At 42.2% G+C, this 19464-nt stretch overlaps 1 protein-coding gene across 1 annotated transcript; it reads left to right on the forward strand.

Annotated features, from left to right (window-relative positions):
• Nucleotides 1–3950: 3950 nt before the first annotated feature.
• Nucleotides 3951–18428, forward strand: CLN8 (CLN8 transmembrane ER and ERGIC protein). The gene is made up of 3 exons (XM_060752709.2): nucleotides 3951–4472; nucleotides 8587–9259; nucleotides 16513–18428. The coding sequence occupies exons 2-3, from the start codon at nucleotides 8708–8710 to the stop codon at nucleotides 16834–16836; spliced, it is 876 nt and encodes a 291-aa protein (XP_060608692.2). The 5' UTR covers nucleotides 3951–4472; nucleotides 8587–8707; the 3' UTR covers nucleotides 16837–18428.
• Nucleotides 18429–19464: the final 1036 nt, after the last annotated feature.

Consider the following 19464-nt stretch of genomic DNA (forward strand, 5'->3'; position numbering starts at 1 on the left):
ACATACAGGAATAAAAATGTAAATTATCGATAAAATAAACTTATATTCATGGGTACCTCCAACAAAAATTAGTGGTTTGACATTTTAAAAATATACTGCATGGCAAAGATTAATCAATACAAATATTTGGACCACCCTCAAACTCCAGCCCTCCAGCTGTTTGGGCCTCCAACTCCCAGAAGCCCTAGCTGTCAGCTTGTTCAACTGTCAAAAATTCTGGGAGTTTGAGGCCCGCAGTTTGAGAGTGCCTGGTTTGGACAATACAACATGAGCCTTGAACTTGGAAAGCAAAAATTTCAAGATAAAAATGCTACTTAGTTGGTAAATCATACTGATGGAGATGGCACAGGTGCTCATTATGAAATTAGGAAGGGGGCCCTAGACTCAAGGGGCCTTTGGGCAATTGTGTGAAGATGGCACTGATAAAAAGAGCTGCAGTACCATGCCTCCCCCTCTTAGGTAGATGTCCCAGCCTTGCCATTCACATTGTAACACAAGCATGTGAATTAGATCATGAACATATAAATCTGGGACCAGTTCAAAGCGTTTTGGCCTGGATTTTGAAATAAGTGATTCTGATTTCTTAACAAGTCTGGATTCTTTGGAGGTGTTACCATGGAACTAGTGGGAACAGAGTTCTCACTGTTCAGTGGTCCAGTTGGAGTCAGCACCACTGAATGGTTATCCTTACGTTTTCTAACCTTTGTCACCATGGCAGTGGCCACGGAGCTCTGGAATGCTCTGGGCCATCCATGAGTGCTGCTACAGGGAGAAACAACAGAAATTGTAAGTGCCCTCCCCCACAGAGCATAGGAAAAACCGAATGGAGGCACTGGCCCATGTGAACAGCTGGGCTGACTCAGAACTGGGTCAGCTGTTTACAACAGACTTGAGGTCTGAGTTTCAAGGGAGCTTCTGAGTATTTCCTAACTTCTGCTAATATGGGGTAAACTCGGGTTAACCAGTTTTACCATGCATTATAAATGAGAAAACTCTAAATTTAACACACGGACATCCAGAAGAAATGTCTGTTCTGATTTGGGGTTTGTGACCTGTGTAAACATGCCCTAGGAAGTTAGTGCTAACAGTGACTGTTCAAAGCCCTAAAATATAGGTCCTACATCTTTTGAGACAAGGAAAGGTAATCACCTTTCAGACTATTCCTGCTTGGGTCTTAAGATCATGGTGGGAGGTATGGTTCTTCCCAAGTAGAGATGAACCTGTTGGAAACCTGTGAGACAGCTTTCAGAGTTACAGTATAGCACCCATACTCTGGAGCTCCTTATTCTGAAAGATGCATATTACCTACTCTTTGACTGCTGCAGGATTTTGGTTGAGTTTTTATTTCTTGGAGAGGGAATGGTCTCCATTCTTTTGATATAATATAACAATAAGAACAAACTGGTTAATCCAGTCTGAGCTTTCTCCCAAACCATAAAAGAGATATCCGAAGTGCTGAGCCTTTGGAGGAAGATTCAGCACTTTGCATCGTTCTAACGAATTGTAAGCCTAGCCTTTGTCTTATCGTGACAAAACTGTTTTATTGCTTTAAGGCCTTCAAGGACTTTGCTTTTTACAATTGTCAGAAGACAGGAAGGGAAATGTTATTAGTTCCCTATAATCATAAAAACTTGCACAGAACATGGCAACAATTATGCAACTGCAACAAGATAGCCACAGCTTCAATTACCCACTGCTGTCCATTAGAGATTTCTTATCATGTAGTCACTGTCTGGAGTTTTTTGTACCTAAGAAAGCACAATTATATCTTCCTTTCCAAAGGGTCATTGAAAAGATTTTAGTCCCATGCTAATCTTTTGAAATAATTTACTAATTGTTAATTAAGTTGGTTGCCTTTTTTTCAGCAGTCACTGTGTTAGCACAGGAAGAACGCTGAAATTGGAAGAGAGGTTGTATGTCATTTTCACAGACCATATAGTACATGAGAGCAAAGTGCATCCCACATGTGACCCATGGGGATCAAATATATATATTTCATTAGGAAGAATTTTGGAGCTGTGTGTGTGCGCGCACACGTGTGCGCGTATGTGCTTTGCTCCAAAATGTAATGGGAATATCTTCCATACCGTCTGGACTTCATTAGGAAGCCTTTTTGGAGCAATATAGGTATGTATTTTGGAGCAAAATATGTATGTCCTCAAGGTGTTTTGGCTGTTAGGAATTGTGGGAGTTGGAGTCCAAAAACACCTGGAGGGCTGAAGTTTGCCCATGCCTGATCTATAGCCACACATTTCCCATGTCCAAAATTCAAATTGTTACCAAAAACGTCCTCAGATCCATAAAGACGGATAGCCTTGGCTCAATGCTATGGAATCCTGGAAGTTATAGTTTGGTTTTTTTCTCATGTCAGGAGCACCTTGAGAAACTACAAATCGCTTCTGGTGTGAGAAAACTGGATGTCTGCAAGGACGTTGCCCAGGGGACACCTGGATGTTTTTGATGTTTTACCATCTTTGAGAGAGGCTTCTCTCATGTCCCTGCATGGGGAGCTGGAGCTGACAGAGGGAGCTCATCTGTGGTCTTACCGGATTCGAACCTCCCTGTTGGTCAGCAGTCCTGACCCTCTGAGCCACTGAGGCTCCTATCTTTCTTCCATGATAATAAAACTTCTAGGAGTGAATTCCCCTTCCTAGGGGGAGATTTCTCTCACTTACTGTTGTCTCAGCCCCATTGTTAACTATGAGCCATTTGTAAGTCAGGTGTTTGTAACTGGGGGACTGCCTGTACTGGGAAGGAAACAACATATTTGCATAGCATTTTCAAAGCACCGCACATGCTTTGCATAGCAAAAAATGCTATACCCAGCATTATAGACTAGATGACCGATAAGCAAAAAAAAATGCTTATACCCAGATAAGCAAAAAATGATATACCCAGCATTATAGACTAGATGACCGAGTAAATTGCCTTAGGCCACCCAGTGAGTTCGTTGTGGCTTGTACCTTAGTAGATCTTGCAAAGTTATGTCTAAAATACAATCCTCAACTCTGCCAGTTCAACAACACCATTATTCCAAGCGTTGAGTAGAAGAGGGGAAGATGTGCAGAACTGGGGGGGGGGGGGGGGGGCAGATTATGCACTTCTGCTACTAGTTTTTGTCATGACAATAAACATTCCTAATTCCCTTTAAGAAGCTGAGCTGGTCCAAGAAATATTGTTTCTGGTGTGAGAGAATTGGCCGTCTGCAAGGACGTTACCCAGGAGACACCTGGGTGTTTTTGATGTTTTACCATCCTTGTGGGAGGCTTCTCTCATGTCCCCACATGGGGAGCTGGTGCTGACAGAGGGAGCTCATCCACGCTCTCCCCGGATTCGAGCCTGAGACCTGTCGGTCTTCAGTCCTGCCGGCACAAGGGTTTAACTCATTGCACCACCTCCATAATGGAGTTTGGTGAAGCACCAGCAGTCTTCGGCAGAGAAGGCTCAAGACCCTGCAAAACTACAACTCTCAGTATACCAGAGCAATGGGCCATGGCAGTTTCAGTGAGGCATACTGCAATGGAGATACACCATCCTTAGGGTGGCAATAGGTGGCAATGAACAGCAAAATCTCCATCTTTGCTGGAGAATTGATAGTTGGACTCCAATTTTAATTGCCATGCATAGATCAGTAATATGGAATCATGGGGGAGTGGCATTAGAGCAGTGAATCTCAACCTGTGAGTCCCCAGATGTTTTGGCCTTCAACTCCCAGAAATCCTCACAGCTGGGGTTTCTGGGAGTTGTAGGCCAAAACACCTGGGGACCCAAAGGTTGAGAACCATTGCATTAGAAGGCCCTTAGCCTTTCCTGCCAAACTAGAACTCCCAGGATTCCAGAGCATTGAGCCAGGGCAGTGCAAGGAGTGTCAAACTGCATTCAGGCTATTATTTAGCATAAAGCCCGCCCATTGTTTACGTCACCGGTCACGTGAGCACTGGCTTCCAAGGACTCTAACACAGCTAAGAGGGTTGCCTTTGTATCTATTTGTCAATAAAACCGACATAATTATGTAAATATACACAAGTATCTATTTGTCATTAAAACCCACATAGATATGTAAAATATTTTAGGGTTTAGGAAACAAAGCCAGCCTATTTTCTCCGGAGAATGGAAGCAGCCCATGGGGTTGGGCCTCCCCTTTCCTCCCCTCCCGGAGGAGTCAAATGGTTTGTTCCAAACGTCGGCAAAGAGACAAGAGGAAGCTTCTCCAGTCGCGGCCAACCCGGGGTCTGTGTGTACGCGCGCGCTCCTTTTGGACCCGGCTGTTTGGCCGTCGGCTGATGCTCGCGTGCTCCGGCGCGTGACCGAGGGGAAAAGCGTCCCCGCCGCGCGCGCAGCAGCAGCAACGACAACAAAGACTTGCTCCAGGGTTGGACCCTCATCACATTTTGCAAGAGAGATCTCCTCCCTCCCCCCTCCGAAGGGGAACTTCATCTGAGGAGCCTATTTACGAAGAAAGACCATCCAAGGCAAGCGTATCTTAAATATCTATTGTTGAACTTCCTTCCTGCTGAGCCTCCCATGCAACCTCCCCACTTAACCCCACCCAGATGCTATATATCCCCAATTTCTTCAATTAATAGTACACGGGTGGGGTTAAGTGGGGAGGTTGCGTGGGAGGCTCAGCAGGAAGGAAGTTCAACAATAACAACACAATTTCTTCTTAGTTTCTGTTTCTGGGGGCCCCTTTCACACAGCTGAATAAAATCCCACATTTTCTGGGATATATGGCAGTGTGGACTCAGATAACCCAGTTCAAAGCAGATATTGTGGGATTTCCTGCCTTGATATCTTGACTGTGTGGAAGGTCCCTGGGGTTATTTGGGGTTCTAGATCAGAAAATTGCAGTGGATACAACACATCGGCTCTAGTTTCATAGATATGGTTCTCATCATTCTTCATGGGTGAGCAGATGGCTACTGGTAAATGGCATATCTTCTGTATCTCAAAATCTAGATCCCATGAGGGGAAACTGGTGCCATCTTTGGAATCAGCAGGTCAAATATATCCAGAAATAGGCCTGTCATTTCAGGGCCCTTCCACACAGCCATATAACCCAGAATATCAAAGCAGAATGACCCACAATATATGCTTTGAACTGGGTTATCTGAGTCCACACTGCCATATATCCCAGTTCAAAGCAGAAAATGTAGGGTTTTATTCAACTGTGTGGAAGGGGCCTCAGGCACCAAAATGCATGTTGGACAGTGTAATATAATAATATTGCAATGTTGTCTAATAATAATAATAATAATAATCATCATCATCCAATATTACCTTTTGAACAAAGCAAGCAAGAAGTTGGAACTTATTGTTAGTGGATGTTTCTTTGTACTCAGAATGTTGTTCCTCCTTCCGGGTCTTGTTTAGGGAGTTCCATGCATGTACTGTAGAATGAATGCAGTTTGACCTCACGTGAACTGCCCTGTCTCAATGCAGTGGGATCCTGGGTATTTGTCATTCGGTGAGGCACCTAACTGGAAGGCTAAAGGCCATGTGAAACTTTTTTTTCTTGTCAGAAGCGACATATGAACATACTGCAACTCTCTTCTGGCGTGAGAGAATTGGCCGTCTACAGAGGCGTTGCCCAGGGGATTTTTGGATATGTTACCATCCTGCTGGGAATCTTCTCTCATGTCCCTGCAAGCTAGAACTAACAAACAGGAGCTCACCCCGTCTCACAGATTCAAACCGGCAACCTTCAGGGCAGCAGTCCAGCTGGCACAAGGGTTTAGCCTTGTAAAACTTCAGATCTCATAGTTCCATAGCACTGAACGATGGCAATTCAAGTAGTGCCCGACTGCATTTCATTCTATTTTGAGATGTTCTTTAAGGCAAGGGAAGTTTGGAAGTCCTGTGGGAATGGAATCCTGGAGGCCCAAACAAACACAAAAATGTGACTGTTTCATTAGTGTTTGAGGCTCTCCCTCCTTTTGTTATATGCCTTCAAGTAGTTTCCAACCCAAGATGATCCTATCAAGGGAGTTGCTTGGCACAGGTAGTTGCCTCACTCTGAGGCTGAGAATGTGTGACTTGTTCAGGGTCACCCAATCGGTTTCTTGAGTATCTGAACCCTGCGTTATCCAGCACTACATTGCCCCTTCTTACAAACTTGGTTTGTCTTGTATTTTCCTCCTTTTCCCCAACTAATGTTTCCCTGAAAGCCGGCTTCATTAAGAGCAGAAGACTCATGAGAGCCTTGTGGCATTTCCCTTTGAATGGGAGAAAGAGCCAGAGTGCAGGCAGGGCTTCTTTAACAATGGCTGAAATTAATTATGTATATAGCCTGTCAACCCAGTTATGTTGGTTTTCTTGGCTATTGCTCTGTCTCCTGCCCTTCAGTAGACTGAGGGCAGATCTTAAATCGGACTCAGCAATGGCTCACTAACGCAAACCTTTGAAAAAGTATTTAATGCACATCAAAGGAATTGGGTGGGGAGAAACATAGCACCCCTTTGGTACAATGCCTCCTTTTCAACAACCACCTATTTTCTGAAACTTTGCCAGAGCAAAAAAGCTGGTGAATGTAGGAAAAAGAAAGAGTTTCTCTCTGTAATACAGGTAGTCCCTGAGTTACAAACACCTAGCTTACAATCAATCCATAGTTAAGAATGGGCACAAGACATGAGGAAGTGGGAGAAATCTACCCCTAGGAAGGGAAATTCACTCCTGGAAGAGTTATCATGGGGAAAAGGTGTCTCCACTGAAGCTTTATCCCCATTCCTTGTTTCCACAACAAGCCATTTTTTTTCCAAAATTCAATGTTCACAGGGACAGAAAGTGAGGGGAAATCTTCTAAACAGGAGCACAGACAGCAAAATAAACACCACAGGGGTCTTAACCATTCTCCTACCTAAAACTGCAAAGTTCATATTTTTCGCTGGAGATACACTTCAAAAATGTGCCAGTTCTGACTTGCATACCAATTCAACTTAAGAACAAACCTATAGAACTTAAGTTGTTTGTAACCTGTACTTCGTCACACTAGAGAATGAATCCACTTTCAATCTGGTCTCTGCCTCCTGCAGAATTCTGGGGTTTGTAGTTTAGGGAGGAGCCTTCAACAGCTGCACTAAATGACAAATCCCAGAATTCTGCAGGAGGCAGAATCCATATTTAAAATGGATTCATTCTCTAGTTTGATAGGGACTGCCTGTGTAGATTTTGGCAGTTGTGCCATTCCATCTAATTGTATGGCTGAAGGAAATGTGAATATTTGTAAGAAGCCTGGCAGCTTACTGGTATGTCCTTTGGTTTTATAATATGGAGTTTTACATACTAAAAAAAACACGCAACACAGTTGGTCTGCAGGTTGCGTATCCACTATCTGAAGTGCTTAGGGCCAGATGAGTTTTGGGTTTTAGGGGTTTAGGATACCTCTGTTTTCATTTATATATATAATTTGATATTTAGAGATGGCACCCAAGTCTAAACACAACATTTTATATAATTTAATTGATTAATTTTGTGCATAGAATCATCATAAAGCAAAGGTATCACTATCTCAGCCTCTTTGGTATAATAATCTGGAATGAGGTCATTTCTGAAAAAATACATTTTAAATGTGACATCTGATGTAGAAGCAAACCATGAAAGTTACGATTTGGTGTCTAGAGAATTTATGTTGAGTTGTAACGAAGTTCTCTCAACTAATTTTCAAGCAAGATTATGATCTGAATCACATTTCTATGAGAGTATGAATAAGGGTGAGTCAGCTCTGGGTGATGAACATGACACACATGGGACCAAGAAGCAGACATTTTATAACACCCTTTACCTGTCAGTGACTCCTCTTATTGGGAAAGGGCTAAGAGAGATTGGAAGGCAGGGCCTTTCCCACAAGAAGGAGAACTTCAATCACTAAATAGAGCATCTTTCATATTTGTGCTCCCCTGGCCTCGCCATTGTGAGATGGACCCTTAAACTTACTGGTAAGTCTCTCATCTCCATCGAAGTAAGAACTGGTAGAGGAGATGTCACATATATTCAATGGAGGTAGGATACAGCTTGTGTGCCCTAGAGTGCACCTACACTGTTGACTTAAGACAGGTTGACACCACTTTAATTGCCATGGCTCAATGTTGTGGACTCCTAGGAGTTGTAGTTTTGCAAGCTCTTTAGCTTTATCTGGCTGGTGTCTCACCAAGCTACAGCTCCCATAATTCCAAGGCATAGAAGAATCTAAGTGGTTCCAGACTGCATTAATTTTGCTATGTAGATGCACCCCTTGGCTTCTCCTCACTGCTATGGTCGCAACAAATTCCTTTCGTTTCTTCTCAGTTTGTCTCCTAAAATCCATATTGCTCATTTTCTCACATGTAATGTTAATGTTTTGTATCATGGATAGTGGATTTGGATGCAAGAAGCCCACATTTTTGTCAAGAATGGAATGCTGTCAAGGAAGAGGAAACTTGTATCTGCTAGATAATAATGAGTGGTTGTTCTCATTGTTCATCATCATTGATGGGGTTGAATTAGACTCTGGTGTGTGACTTGTTAGTGTAAGTAACTATATGTATGTATTCATGTATGTGTGTGTGTTTGTGAATGTATTCTATACACTTCATTTCTCTTTCTCTGCAGATGGCAATTTTCATCTGGTGTCTGCTCATGTTAAGGACAGAAGTTCAAGATCCTTAAATAGACCTGCTACAAAGGTGAAACATCCCCCAAAGCATTCAAAGGACATAGACTACAACACAAAATGGAAGGAATGAATCTCAAACACGACCCAGTAATGCCCAGATCCATATTTGCTTGGGATTATGTTCTCTGGGAAGTACGTTTGAAAATAATAGCGGTTGGCTTCTTCCTATACTTGGGAATATTTTCTCTCTCGCATTGCCTGTCTTCATGGATGAGCATCACGTACCGCTTGCTCCCTTCAAAGGAGAAAGTCTTCTGGAACCTGGCGGTTACCCGGGGTGTATTTGGCATCCAGAGCTGTATTGCCGGGTTGTGGGCCTTGCTTTTTGATCCTGTTTTTCAAGCTGACAAGGTGTATGCACAACAGGACTGGAGCTGGTTCAATTGCCTAATAGCCTCTGGATTCTTCTTGCTTGAAAATGTAGCCGTTCACTTATCCAACGTTGTCTTCAGAACTTTTGACTTGTTCTTAGTTGTTCACCATTTGCTTGCCTTAGGTGGCTTTATTGGTTTGATTACCAACATAAAGTCCGGACATTATTTACACTTGATGGGAATACTACTTGAGATGAGCACGCCTTTTACCTGCATATCGTGGATTCTTTTAAAGGTGAGATATTAACAAGCTTAAGGAAATGTCTTATTTATTACTGAGCTGGTAAGTTCACAGTTCAGGTAGCAACTTGATTTTCAGCTCCTCACCCCTTTGTTGTGACAAAGTGAAATCTGTATCCTATGGAGACCAAGTGCATCCACAGAGCCTTTGTATGGTTCTTCATCCTGCACTCACCCAATTGTTATTTATATAACCTCCCTTTTCCACCAGAAATTATTTATATAGTTTGGTACCAAACTTTGGAGGCAAAGTGTGGCACATGCAGCTAGTAAACAAATCTTTTTCCCTCCCCTTGATGCTCCCTAAAGTGAAAGCAGAGAATAGTGAGTAGGTGTGGAGAGGTTAGAACAGGTATGGGCAAACTTTGGCCTTCCAAGTGTTTTGGACTTCAACTCCCACAATTCCTAATAACAGGTAGGCTGTTAGGAATTGTGGGAGTTGAAATCCAAAATACATGTCTTACGTCCATATGAGTGGATCCCATTAAACACATACACACACACACACAAGCATTACATGGAAATTTGATCTCATTTGTCACTCTTATGCTTCCATCTGCTTCATTGGTAGTCTTGCATCCTGTAGATCTAATGAAATCAGAAATTTCAGAGTTAATTAAAATGTTAATTTAGTTTGTAATTATTTCTACAGTGAATATTATTTTGAATACATATTCCAAAACACGCACAGAAAAAGATGTAACCCATGGGCAATTGACTTTCTGTGAGACCCACCACAGTGTCCCTGTCCTTTCTGTTTGACAGCCATATTGTCTTCTCCTTAAATGAATGAACATGGCCCAGGAAAGGTCAGAGTTGCAGAATCTTCAAAAGGTCTTGTTGAACAGCTTGCGCTAATAGAGTCTAAACTGGTGGTTCTTGACCTCTGCCCTTCCAGTTGTTTTGGACCCACTTCCAGAAGCCCCGAGCAGCATCCAGTGGTTGGGGACTGAAAGTCCAAAGCACATGAAGTACAGTCAGTCTGGTCTTCTAATCCCGTTTTAGTTTTCAGTTCACAGCTTTCAAGACTCACTACTTTGCTGGAGAATGGTGACCTTAAATGATTGGTCTCCTACTCTGAAGCTTTGTACACTGCTTCATATTTATTAGTTGCAATTGTCCTTGTTTGTTGTTGTATGCCTAAAAGTCATTTCTGACTTATGGTGACCCTGAGGGAAACCTATCTCAGGGGTCTCTTGGCAGCGTTTTTCAGAGGAGGTTTATCTTTGCTTTCTTATGAGGCCGAGAGTCTCTGACTTGCTGGGATTCAAATGATGGACTCCATAATCCAATGCTCAACCTACTACACTGTGTCCCTGTACCTTTAGTGGACTGATTGTATCTGGGGGATATGCTTCTAGCCCCCCAGTATCCTTTTGCTGCTAATTATGATGACTTGAGTCAGCAAAGTCAAAAGTGCTACCTGGGTAGGAGCATAACAACACACCTGTGCTTGAAAGTGAGAGCAGGAATATAGTTACAGCTTGAGATTAAACACATCATTCATGTTTCCGATACAAAGTAAAATACTTCAGGGAATAATGTAGAGTATTTAACTAAATCTAAATTGATTTAATGTTTTCAGTCATTAAAGACTTTCAGTAATTTTCATACATGTAATTGATGTTGTGTTTACAGTTTTATTAGGGTGTCTTAATATTAGAAGGAGGAGAAAACATTTATTCAAAGACATTAATACTAGACATGAGAACAGTAAAAGTATATTGCATAAGTCATTATAGATGTTAAAAATTACCAGGCTAATTAGATTTTGTCTATTTTTTTATTTATGTGGAGCCGCTATAAATTGGCAGGCAGTTTAAGGTTACATACTTGCAGTGGGGCAGCGAGTTAAACCACTGAACTTGCTGACTAAAAGGTTGGTGGTTTGAATCTGGGAGTGGGGTGAGCTCCTGCTGTTAGGCCCAGCTTCTGCCAACCTAGCGGTTCAAAAACATGCAAATGTGAGTAGACCAGTAGGTACCGCTTCTGCGGGAAGGTAATGATGATTCATGTAGTCATGCTGGCAACATGACCTAGGAGATATCTAGAGACAGTGATGGCTCTTCGGCTTAGAAATGGTGGTGAGCACCACTCCCAGAGTCGGACATGACTAGACTTAATGTCAAGGGGAAACATCTACCTTTTTCCACATATGTAGAAGAAGAAGGTCCTACCCCCGGCCCCTCACACTTAAAAGTGCTTCAGCACACTAGTGTTTCTAGCACGTTGATTTATATATAGGATCCTGAAGGATTCTTAGTGTCAAGCCAGGTATTTATATTTCTATGGCTTGTATAATGTATGAGCTTTCATAAGCAACCTGCAATATAATCTCCTATGCAGAACATTTCTATATATCACCAGTTCAAATGTTGGGTGAGATACAACTTAAGTATCCCTTATCCAAAATGCGTGAGACTTGAAGTGTTTTGGATTTCAAATTTTGGAATGCCTGTATTTGCATATACTATACATAATGAGGTATTTTAGAGATGAGACCAAACTAAATACACAATTCATTTATGCTTATATGCACCTTATACACATATATCAATCTAACTTTAAATAATATTGTAAAGCTCTGTGCATGAAACCAAACCAAAGTTTTAGGAAAACATTCAGTATTTGAAACTTACTTTAAATTTGCTTCTCTCATTCAGTCATACTACAAGCTCTTTGCCTGATTGGATGTACAGAGTTCCCTCGCTACTTCATGGTTCTCTTATGGCTTGCTGTTCGCGGTTTTAAAAAAAGAATTTAAGTAGTGAGGGAACACTGAAGAGGTGGCAGAGGTGTTGCGGGGCCCAAGTGGCAACAAGAGGCCCAACTAGTGTAGCAACGAGGCGGAGGAAGGTTGCAGGATGTGCTCTCGGGGCTGAGGAGAAAGCGAGGGAAGGGAAGAGGGAAGGAAGGAGAAGGGAAAGCCGGCACCTCTCCCTCCCTCCCTGCAGGGAGCCCACTCCATCAGCTGCAGTGGCCTCGCCCCCAAGCAACAAAGCCCCTCTTCCCCTTCTTCCTCTGTTTGACCAGAGAAGATCCCAGGAAAGTTTCCTTTTCCTGTGTGCAGGCACCAGCTCTTCTCCTCCTCCTGTCTCTGCCCAGATGGAGGCAGCACCTCTTCCACCACAACCCCTTCCTGGCTTCCTGCTGCAGTGCCTCGTGCCCCTGGCTCCTCCCTCTCTCTTCTCTCTCTCTCTCTCTCTCTCTCTCTCTCTCTCTGTCCTTGCTGCCTTTGCCGAGGCAGAGGAGAAGGGAAGAGTCCTGCAAGCCCTCTCCCCTCGGCAAAGAAGAAGGTCACCTTCTGGGCTGAGTGGGATGGACAGGAGCTCTTCTTTCCTCCTCACCCTCTTTATCTTCTTCCTCCTTGTCGCTGCCTGGGCCTCTTGCTGCCGTTTGGGCCCCGCGATTGAGGAGGTGGCGGAAGCGGTGTGGGGCCCAATCGATGGCAAGAGGCCCAGGTGGCGATGAGGAGGAGGAAGGAAAAGGAAGGTAAAGAGGGCAAGGAGGGAAGAGGAGGGGGCGTCCCTACTTCGCGGAATTTCACTTATCGCAGGTGGTCCTGGAACGTACCCCCCTCAATAAGTGAGCGACCACTGTAAACATATGGTGACAGAGCAAATATGTGATGCTGCTAGCTCTTTGAAAGCATTGAATAAAGGAATAAGAAGATTGCCAAAGGTCTCAGTAACTTTGCAATAGTTTTGTCTGAAGATCTCACTGTTTCTGAGGAAGTGGTTTTGTGGAAAGAAAATAATTGCAGCACAAAGGACAATCTGTTGTTTGGAAATCAAGTATAGTGATTTAGTTTCCTGTTGTTTCTCTCGTTACCAGCTTATAATATAGAAACTGATGTCCTTGTGATTTGGGGTCTGTAAGCTGTGAAAACAGCAGAACCTTGTCTTATAAAATCTTGCAGTAGAATTACAATTAAAATTCTCCAAGTTCACATTTCATACTGTCAAAGGAATTGTCTATGGGTTTGATAAACAACATGTTTTCCAGACCCAGAATCAACATCTAAAGCAGGGATGGGGAAAATACAGACCAAAAAATCCCTCCTTGGGTCAAAACCGCCTCAAAATATCTCCCAGATGTCCTCTTGGTGGAACATTTTCGCTATGCTTTTGATTCACCCAGCCATTTTAGGCCTCGGAGAGGTGACTTCTGTTCATTTCCTGTTATTAAACAAGGCCTCTCCTGGGGTTAAAACAGGACAGGAGAATGTCCTTTGTGGTCCATATGAGATTTTTTGAGAATAAAATACTGGTTTTTATTTTCTGCGGTAGGAGTTGGAGCCCTTCAAGCACTCCTGAGGAACTGATACAGCTCTCCAGCCTTCCACATTAGCCCCTCCTTGTCTAAAGTTCAAAGTTGGTTTTTAAAGATTTATCTAAAGAGTGCCCTTCAAAGAGTTCTGGGGTGAACTAGATGGTGGGAAGGCTTTGACTCTCCAGAAGTTGTTGGACTCCCAGCTCCTCTGATTTCCAAATGATTGGAATTGTACTCCAGCAGTATCTGGAGGGCTACTGGCTTGCCAGCCATGAACTAATTTATTTCCACAGTTGCCTGTAAATATATATAAATGTAAAAGAAGAAGAAAATACAAGCACATGATCTATGTGTTGTCGAAGGCTTTCATGGCCGGAATCCCTGGATTGCTGTGAGTTTTCCTGGATGTATGGCCATGTTCCAGAAACATTCTCTTCTGATGTTTTGCCTACATCTATGGCAAAACAGGACTTCATGATCCTTTGTGCCTGTAGGGAAGGAAAGCTATTTCTGCTTTCCATGTGGTTCTAAATTGCATGCCACCTTATTTTTTAGGGGATGCTCTCAAATCACTTTCTCCTGCATACTCCTGGAGGGGAAATCAGCAATTGCGAAAGTTTCCAAAATATTCTTTAACTGTAGTGCCTATCATCCATTACCACTGGTTTTTCAGCTAGGACAGATGGTAGATTTAGTCGATAGAAGTAGCTATAGCTAGCAAAAGAGAGCCATTTGTAAAAAACATGTACAGTGGGCCCTTGTTATCCACTGATGTTTGGTTCAAGAACCTCTGTGGGTGCTGAAGACCCATATAAACAATGGCATAGTAGAATCGTGCCTGAAACTACATATAGGAGGATGACAACCAGAGTAGTGTTGTTCTTTAAAGGGGAACAATACATGATAGAGCCCTATACTTTTATTTCATGCCCTGTTCCTTAGCTACAATTTGCACTATTACAGGTTGGCCATGTCTTACGGTATCTGTCACCACAGGTCATTGGGTGTTGTTCTGAGTTTCAAATTCTTGTTTTTATATGCCACGGTTTTTTACTTTATTGTGTTGTACTGTGCTTTTATTTTATGCTTTGTCTTAGGCACTTTATGTCGTATGTAAGCTGCCCTAAGTCCCTTTGGGGAGATGGAGGCGGGGTACAAAAATAAAGTTATATGTTCTAATAACTTTTAAAAGTACAAAGATCTGTAGTAATGTAATTTTAGAACACTGAGTAGGAAATGAATTCAAGCAATGAAACTGGGGATATTCTGTGACCTGATCTTGCACTTCTAGTGAAATTAAGGGCTTAAGTTGGTAGTCTATGGTTATAATTTAACTAATGTAGCTTTGCCAAATAGTGCCTTGCTATCAGGCCAAACACAAGTCTTCTTTTGTTGAATAACAACAAAACTCCCAAGGGAGGTTGAGCAAACCTGTTGTCCCATTTCTGTTCTTCAGCAAGTATAGCTGAGTATCACGTCTTAAGGTTTGGAAAATGATAAATTGGACTTTTTTACATTCTGCTGGGGGTTTTTTCACACTGTACTGTGTGTTTTCGAATTGCTTTAAAAATATTTATAACCACGGAGCACATATCTATGGATCCATTTATCCATAGTCGGAACAAAAAAACCTAGTCCCTATAGAAATTTGCTGAGTTCTCCAGTCAATACTTTGTTTTGAATCCCCTAGATCTTACCATAGAGAAATGTTAGAGGACTTAGCAAATTCCTATAGAGGATACCTCACTAGGAATTGTTAGGTTCTCCAGTGTGAATCTGGAATACTGGGACCGTAAGTGAGGTGATTTAATTCTGTTTGGTTGTATTTGCAGTTTTATGTAACTGAGACCCAGCACGTATCCCCTCTGGATACAGGGTTCTGATTTTAGTGTTTTAATAATATACGGTAGTATAAATTATGTTGTTATACAGTAGACTATCCCTTATCTGAATTACTTGGGACAAAAAGTATTTTAGATCTTTATTTTTCTTAAATGAATAGTTGCATATGCATAATGGAACTTCTTGGATACTATTTTCTTTTTCCATTTCACAGATCCTTGTGTCTCTCACCAGCCTTGTATCTTGTTGGTTTGCTACTTATGTTGCAACTGAAATGTGAGACTGAGTATCTGGGAAGCTGCGTGGAAATACAATGGGAGATCTGTGGGGAGCCCACCAGCTTGTCCTCTTTCAACTTACAAACTAGCGAGTAGCTGGCAGTAATAAGCTTCAGATTTGGGAACATTTCAGATTTCAGGGTTAGGCATCCTCAACCTGCATTTGCAATAAACATCTAAACCTATTTATTTGGATGCCACTTGCTCCCAATGTCTGGGGGATAGGCAGGATGTAAATCAGAGCAGAGAAAGTGAGAGAGTGTGTTTAATTAATAGGCTTCTGTATTTGTTATTCTCTATAATTTCCCAGCTCCTAATACACTTTAGTTGTGCCCAATATTTTCCATCCTGTGGCTTAGCCTGGCTACATGCACTGTAATGAGGACTCCTTGGCACATGCATTAAGCACTTTTTATCCTGGAGCAGCTCTTCAGAGTCACATGGCCAAAGATGTGTTGGCTCCTGTAGTGCTGACTTGATTTCTCTGCCTTTATAATCAAAGAAAAACTGTACCGCAATATTAATTCCTGGTAACAACCCATTTGTTGTTCTAAGATAAAAGCCATCTTTGTTTTTTGACTGTCTCTCTGCTCATAGCCTGATTGTATTCTCTTTCAAGTTGGCTTAACTCTCCTAGTTAGAACATAGTTAATTCAGAAGCCTCTTGAAGTTCTTGAAATACTTGTCTTCCCAAATATTATTGTGGGTGTTTTGCCAAGATTGCTCTTTGCAAATGTTCTTGGAGTTGTCATTATATACACAATATGTTATTTATCTTCCGTGTAGCTAGCTCATTAATAATCTGTGTGAAAATGCTGCATCATACACTTAACTTCTATTTATGTTTTTTCCTTAGGTTGGTTGGTCCAACACTTTCTTTTGGAAGGCAAACCAGTGGGTCATGATCCATATGTTTCACTGCCGCATGGTCCTTACTTATCATATGTGGTGGGTTTGCCTTTCCAACTGGAACGCTGTGCTGGAGAATCTGGGACTTCTGCATTTTGCTGTCGTATTCATTGGACTGGCTGTGGTCACTTCAATACTTAATCCTTACTGGATGTACAAAAAGACTCATCAGCTCCTCAACCCCATTGACTGGAATTTTGCCAACAGGACAATGAAAAACGGTTCATCCAAAAAACTGAATGGAGAAGTGTTCCAGAAGAAAGAGCTTTGATGCTAATTTTTTGCAGTTCTTGGAGCAGCAATAAGATTGGGCTGGAAGGATGCAGGGCAGGTTGCCAGTTAGCATTATGAAGCTTCTTTTTGTTAATTAAGAGATCTCAATCATATTTATTACTAGTTTTTTGTTTTCTTATCAGTATTAACCCAACAATGAGAGTGTTGCTAACTTAACAAAAATATATGTTTTGTGGATGAATCTTGAACTGTGGGCACATTTTAGATATATTGGAAGAAATATATTGAACGAAATTTACTCAGGCTTAATATTTCTTGATCGTGAGGAATCCAGACATGTACAAACATAACCCAGTGTTTCTTGTAGTCACAGTCTTGCTAGTCTTTGACAAACCTGTTCAGTTCAAACAGTGCAAGCCTTTCGCACCTAGGTAGAATGCCATTCAAGTTTGTCCTGACTAAACAGGAGAAGAATTAAATGTTCACACCAATTCTTCCTTCTCTTGTTGCTTCATCTGCCACCTCTGCTCCTGAGAGTCCCATCTCCCCAACTTGATAGAGTAGGTTGAAGAGGTAATAGAAAAATCATCCTCTCTTTTTTTTTTCTGCCGGTGGGATTCCTCCAATGAGTCAAAAGCCTTTTAAAGACAGAAGATGTCCTTCTGTTTGTAGAAGATAAAGATAAACCCTGAGCCAAAGTGAATGTTTCTTTCTGCCCAGCATAGGCAAAGGTAAAGGTTTCCCTTTGACATTAAGTCTAGTTGTGTCCAACACTGGAGAGATGATGCTCATCTCCATTTGTAAGCGGAAGAGCCAGTGTTGTCCGTAGACGCCTCCAAGGTCATGTGGCCAGCATGACTGCATAGAGTGCTGTTACCTTCCCACCAAGGCGGTATCTATTGATCTACTCACATTTGCATGTTTTCGAACTGTTAGGTTGGCAGAAGCTGGGGCTAACAGCGGGAGCTCACCCTGTCCCATGGATTCGAACCACCAACTTTCCAGTCAGCAAGTTCATCAGCTTAGCAGTTTAACCCGCTGCGCAACCAGGGGGCCTCTGCCCAACATAGAAGCGTTAAAATGTTGACTCTGTTTACTAGTCATAGATAAACAAAGGACACATGAGCCAAACCTGAGAGTGGAGAATAGCACATTTCAGTTATATTTCAGGGAGAAAGATTGGACTCTTCCCCCATCCCAACAGCCATTGCCCTGGTATCAGAGAAAGAGAAGAAGAGGCAGACATAGCTCCATTGTGCCTAGCCCAGAACCAGATAAAAGTCATTCCTCTACCCCTCACTGCTTCTGACCAAGAGAAGAGTAGACCAGGACAGCTCTATCATGTCTAAAATCAAAATTAGATTAAAGCCCTCCCTTCATCCCAGCAGCCACTGCCCTGGCCTCTGAGAGAAGAAGAGGTGGGCATAGCTCCATCGTGCAAAGGCCCAGAAACAGAGAAAAGGCCCTCCTTCCATCCCAGCTGCCACTGCCTTGGCCTCTGAAGAAGAGGAGAAGAGGTTGTGTCTTAATTAGATTGTAAATGGCAGGGAACTCTTCTGTTATTCTTTAATTTGTAAAGCACTCTATAAATCAATGATGATTCAATAATAAAGTGAAACTTGTTTTAAATTTGGCCATTCAGAAAAGCTTGTTTTTAAGCAAAGGCAAACTTAATTATGACAAATGTTTCAAATGTAGCTTGCCCTACTCTAAAGATGTTTAGATGGTAAAATTTTGAAATGTGTATCTCATAACAGGATAAAACTCAAATTGAAAGCCGGTGTTCCTATTTGTTTTAAAAAACTCAACTCCTGAAATCCAGTCTCATCTTGTAATTCTAAAAATGCTTCTAAAAGGTATCTGAACTTTGAAGGGAGGTCTCTTTAAATGTGTTGTCGAAGGCTTTCATGACCGGAATCATTGGGTTGCTGTGAGTTTTCCGGGCTGCATGGCCATTTTCCAGAAGCATTCTCTCCTGACATTACACCCATGTCTATGGCAGGCATCTTTGGAGTTTATGAGGTCTGTTAGAAACTAGGCAAGTGGGGTTTATATATCTGTGGAATAATATCCAGGGTGAAAGAACTCTTGTCTGTTTGAGGCAAGTGTGAATGTTGCAGTTGGCCACACTGATTAGCATTTAATGGCCTTGTAACTTCAAAGCCTGGCTGGTTGCTGCTGGGGGAATCCTCAGACCTCACAACCTCTGAGGATGCCTTCCATAGATGTGGACAAAACGTCAGGAAAGAATGCTTCTGGAACATGGCCATACAGCCTAGAAAACAGTCTCTCTAAAGCAGTGGTTCTCAACCTGTGGGTCCCCAGATGTTTTGGCCTTCAACTCCCAGGAATCCTAAAAAGTGGTAAACTGGCTGGGATTTCTGGGAGTTGTAGGCCAAAACACCTGGGGACCCACAGGTTGAGAACCATTGCTCTAAAGTTTACAGAAACTAGGCTTGACAGCATCTGTATTGCAGAAGAAAATTGTGGAGCACTGACTCCTAGTGGCAGTTGTAGTGAATAGCTAGCCTGTTTCTCTAAGGAAAATACAAAGAGAAATTGAACTTACGCACAATTTGAGAACACATCCAGATGGATTTTTTAAAAATTAGAAAGTGTTAGATTTTGTCTATGTTCTTAATGGTTTTATTTTGGAGATCTATAG

Source organism: Anolis sagrei, chromosome 1 (genome assembly GCF_037176765.1).
Source record: "Anolis sagrei isolate rAnoSag1 chromosome 1, rAnoSag1.mat, whole genome shotgun sequence".
Lineage (NCBI taxonomy): Eukaryota > Metazoa > Chordata > Lepidosauria > Squamata > Dactyloidae > Anolis > Anolis sagrei.

Excerpts from the sequence above, each read along its gene's own strand:
- CLN8 (XM_060752709.2), top strand. The coding sequence starts at position 8,708 with ATGGAAGGAATGAATCTCAAACACGACCCAGTAATGCCCAGATCCATA. Across the intron at positions 9,260-16,512 it reads TATCGTGGATTCTTTTAAAG|GTTGGTTGGTCCAACACTTT; the intron begins GTGAGATATTAA and ends TTTTTTCCTTAG.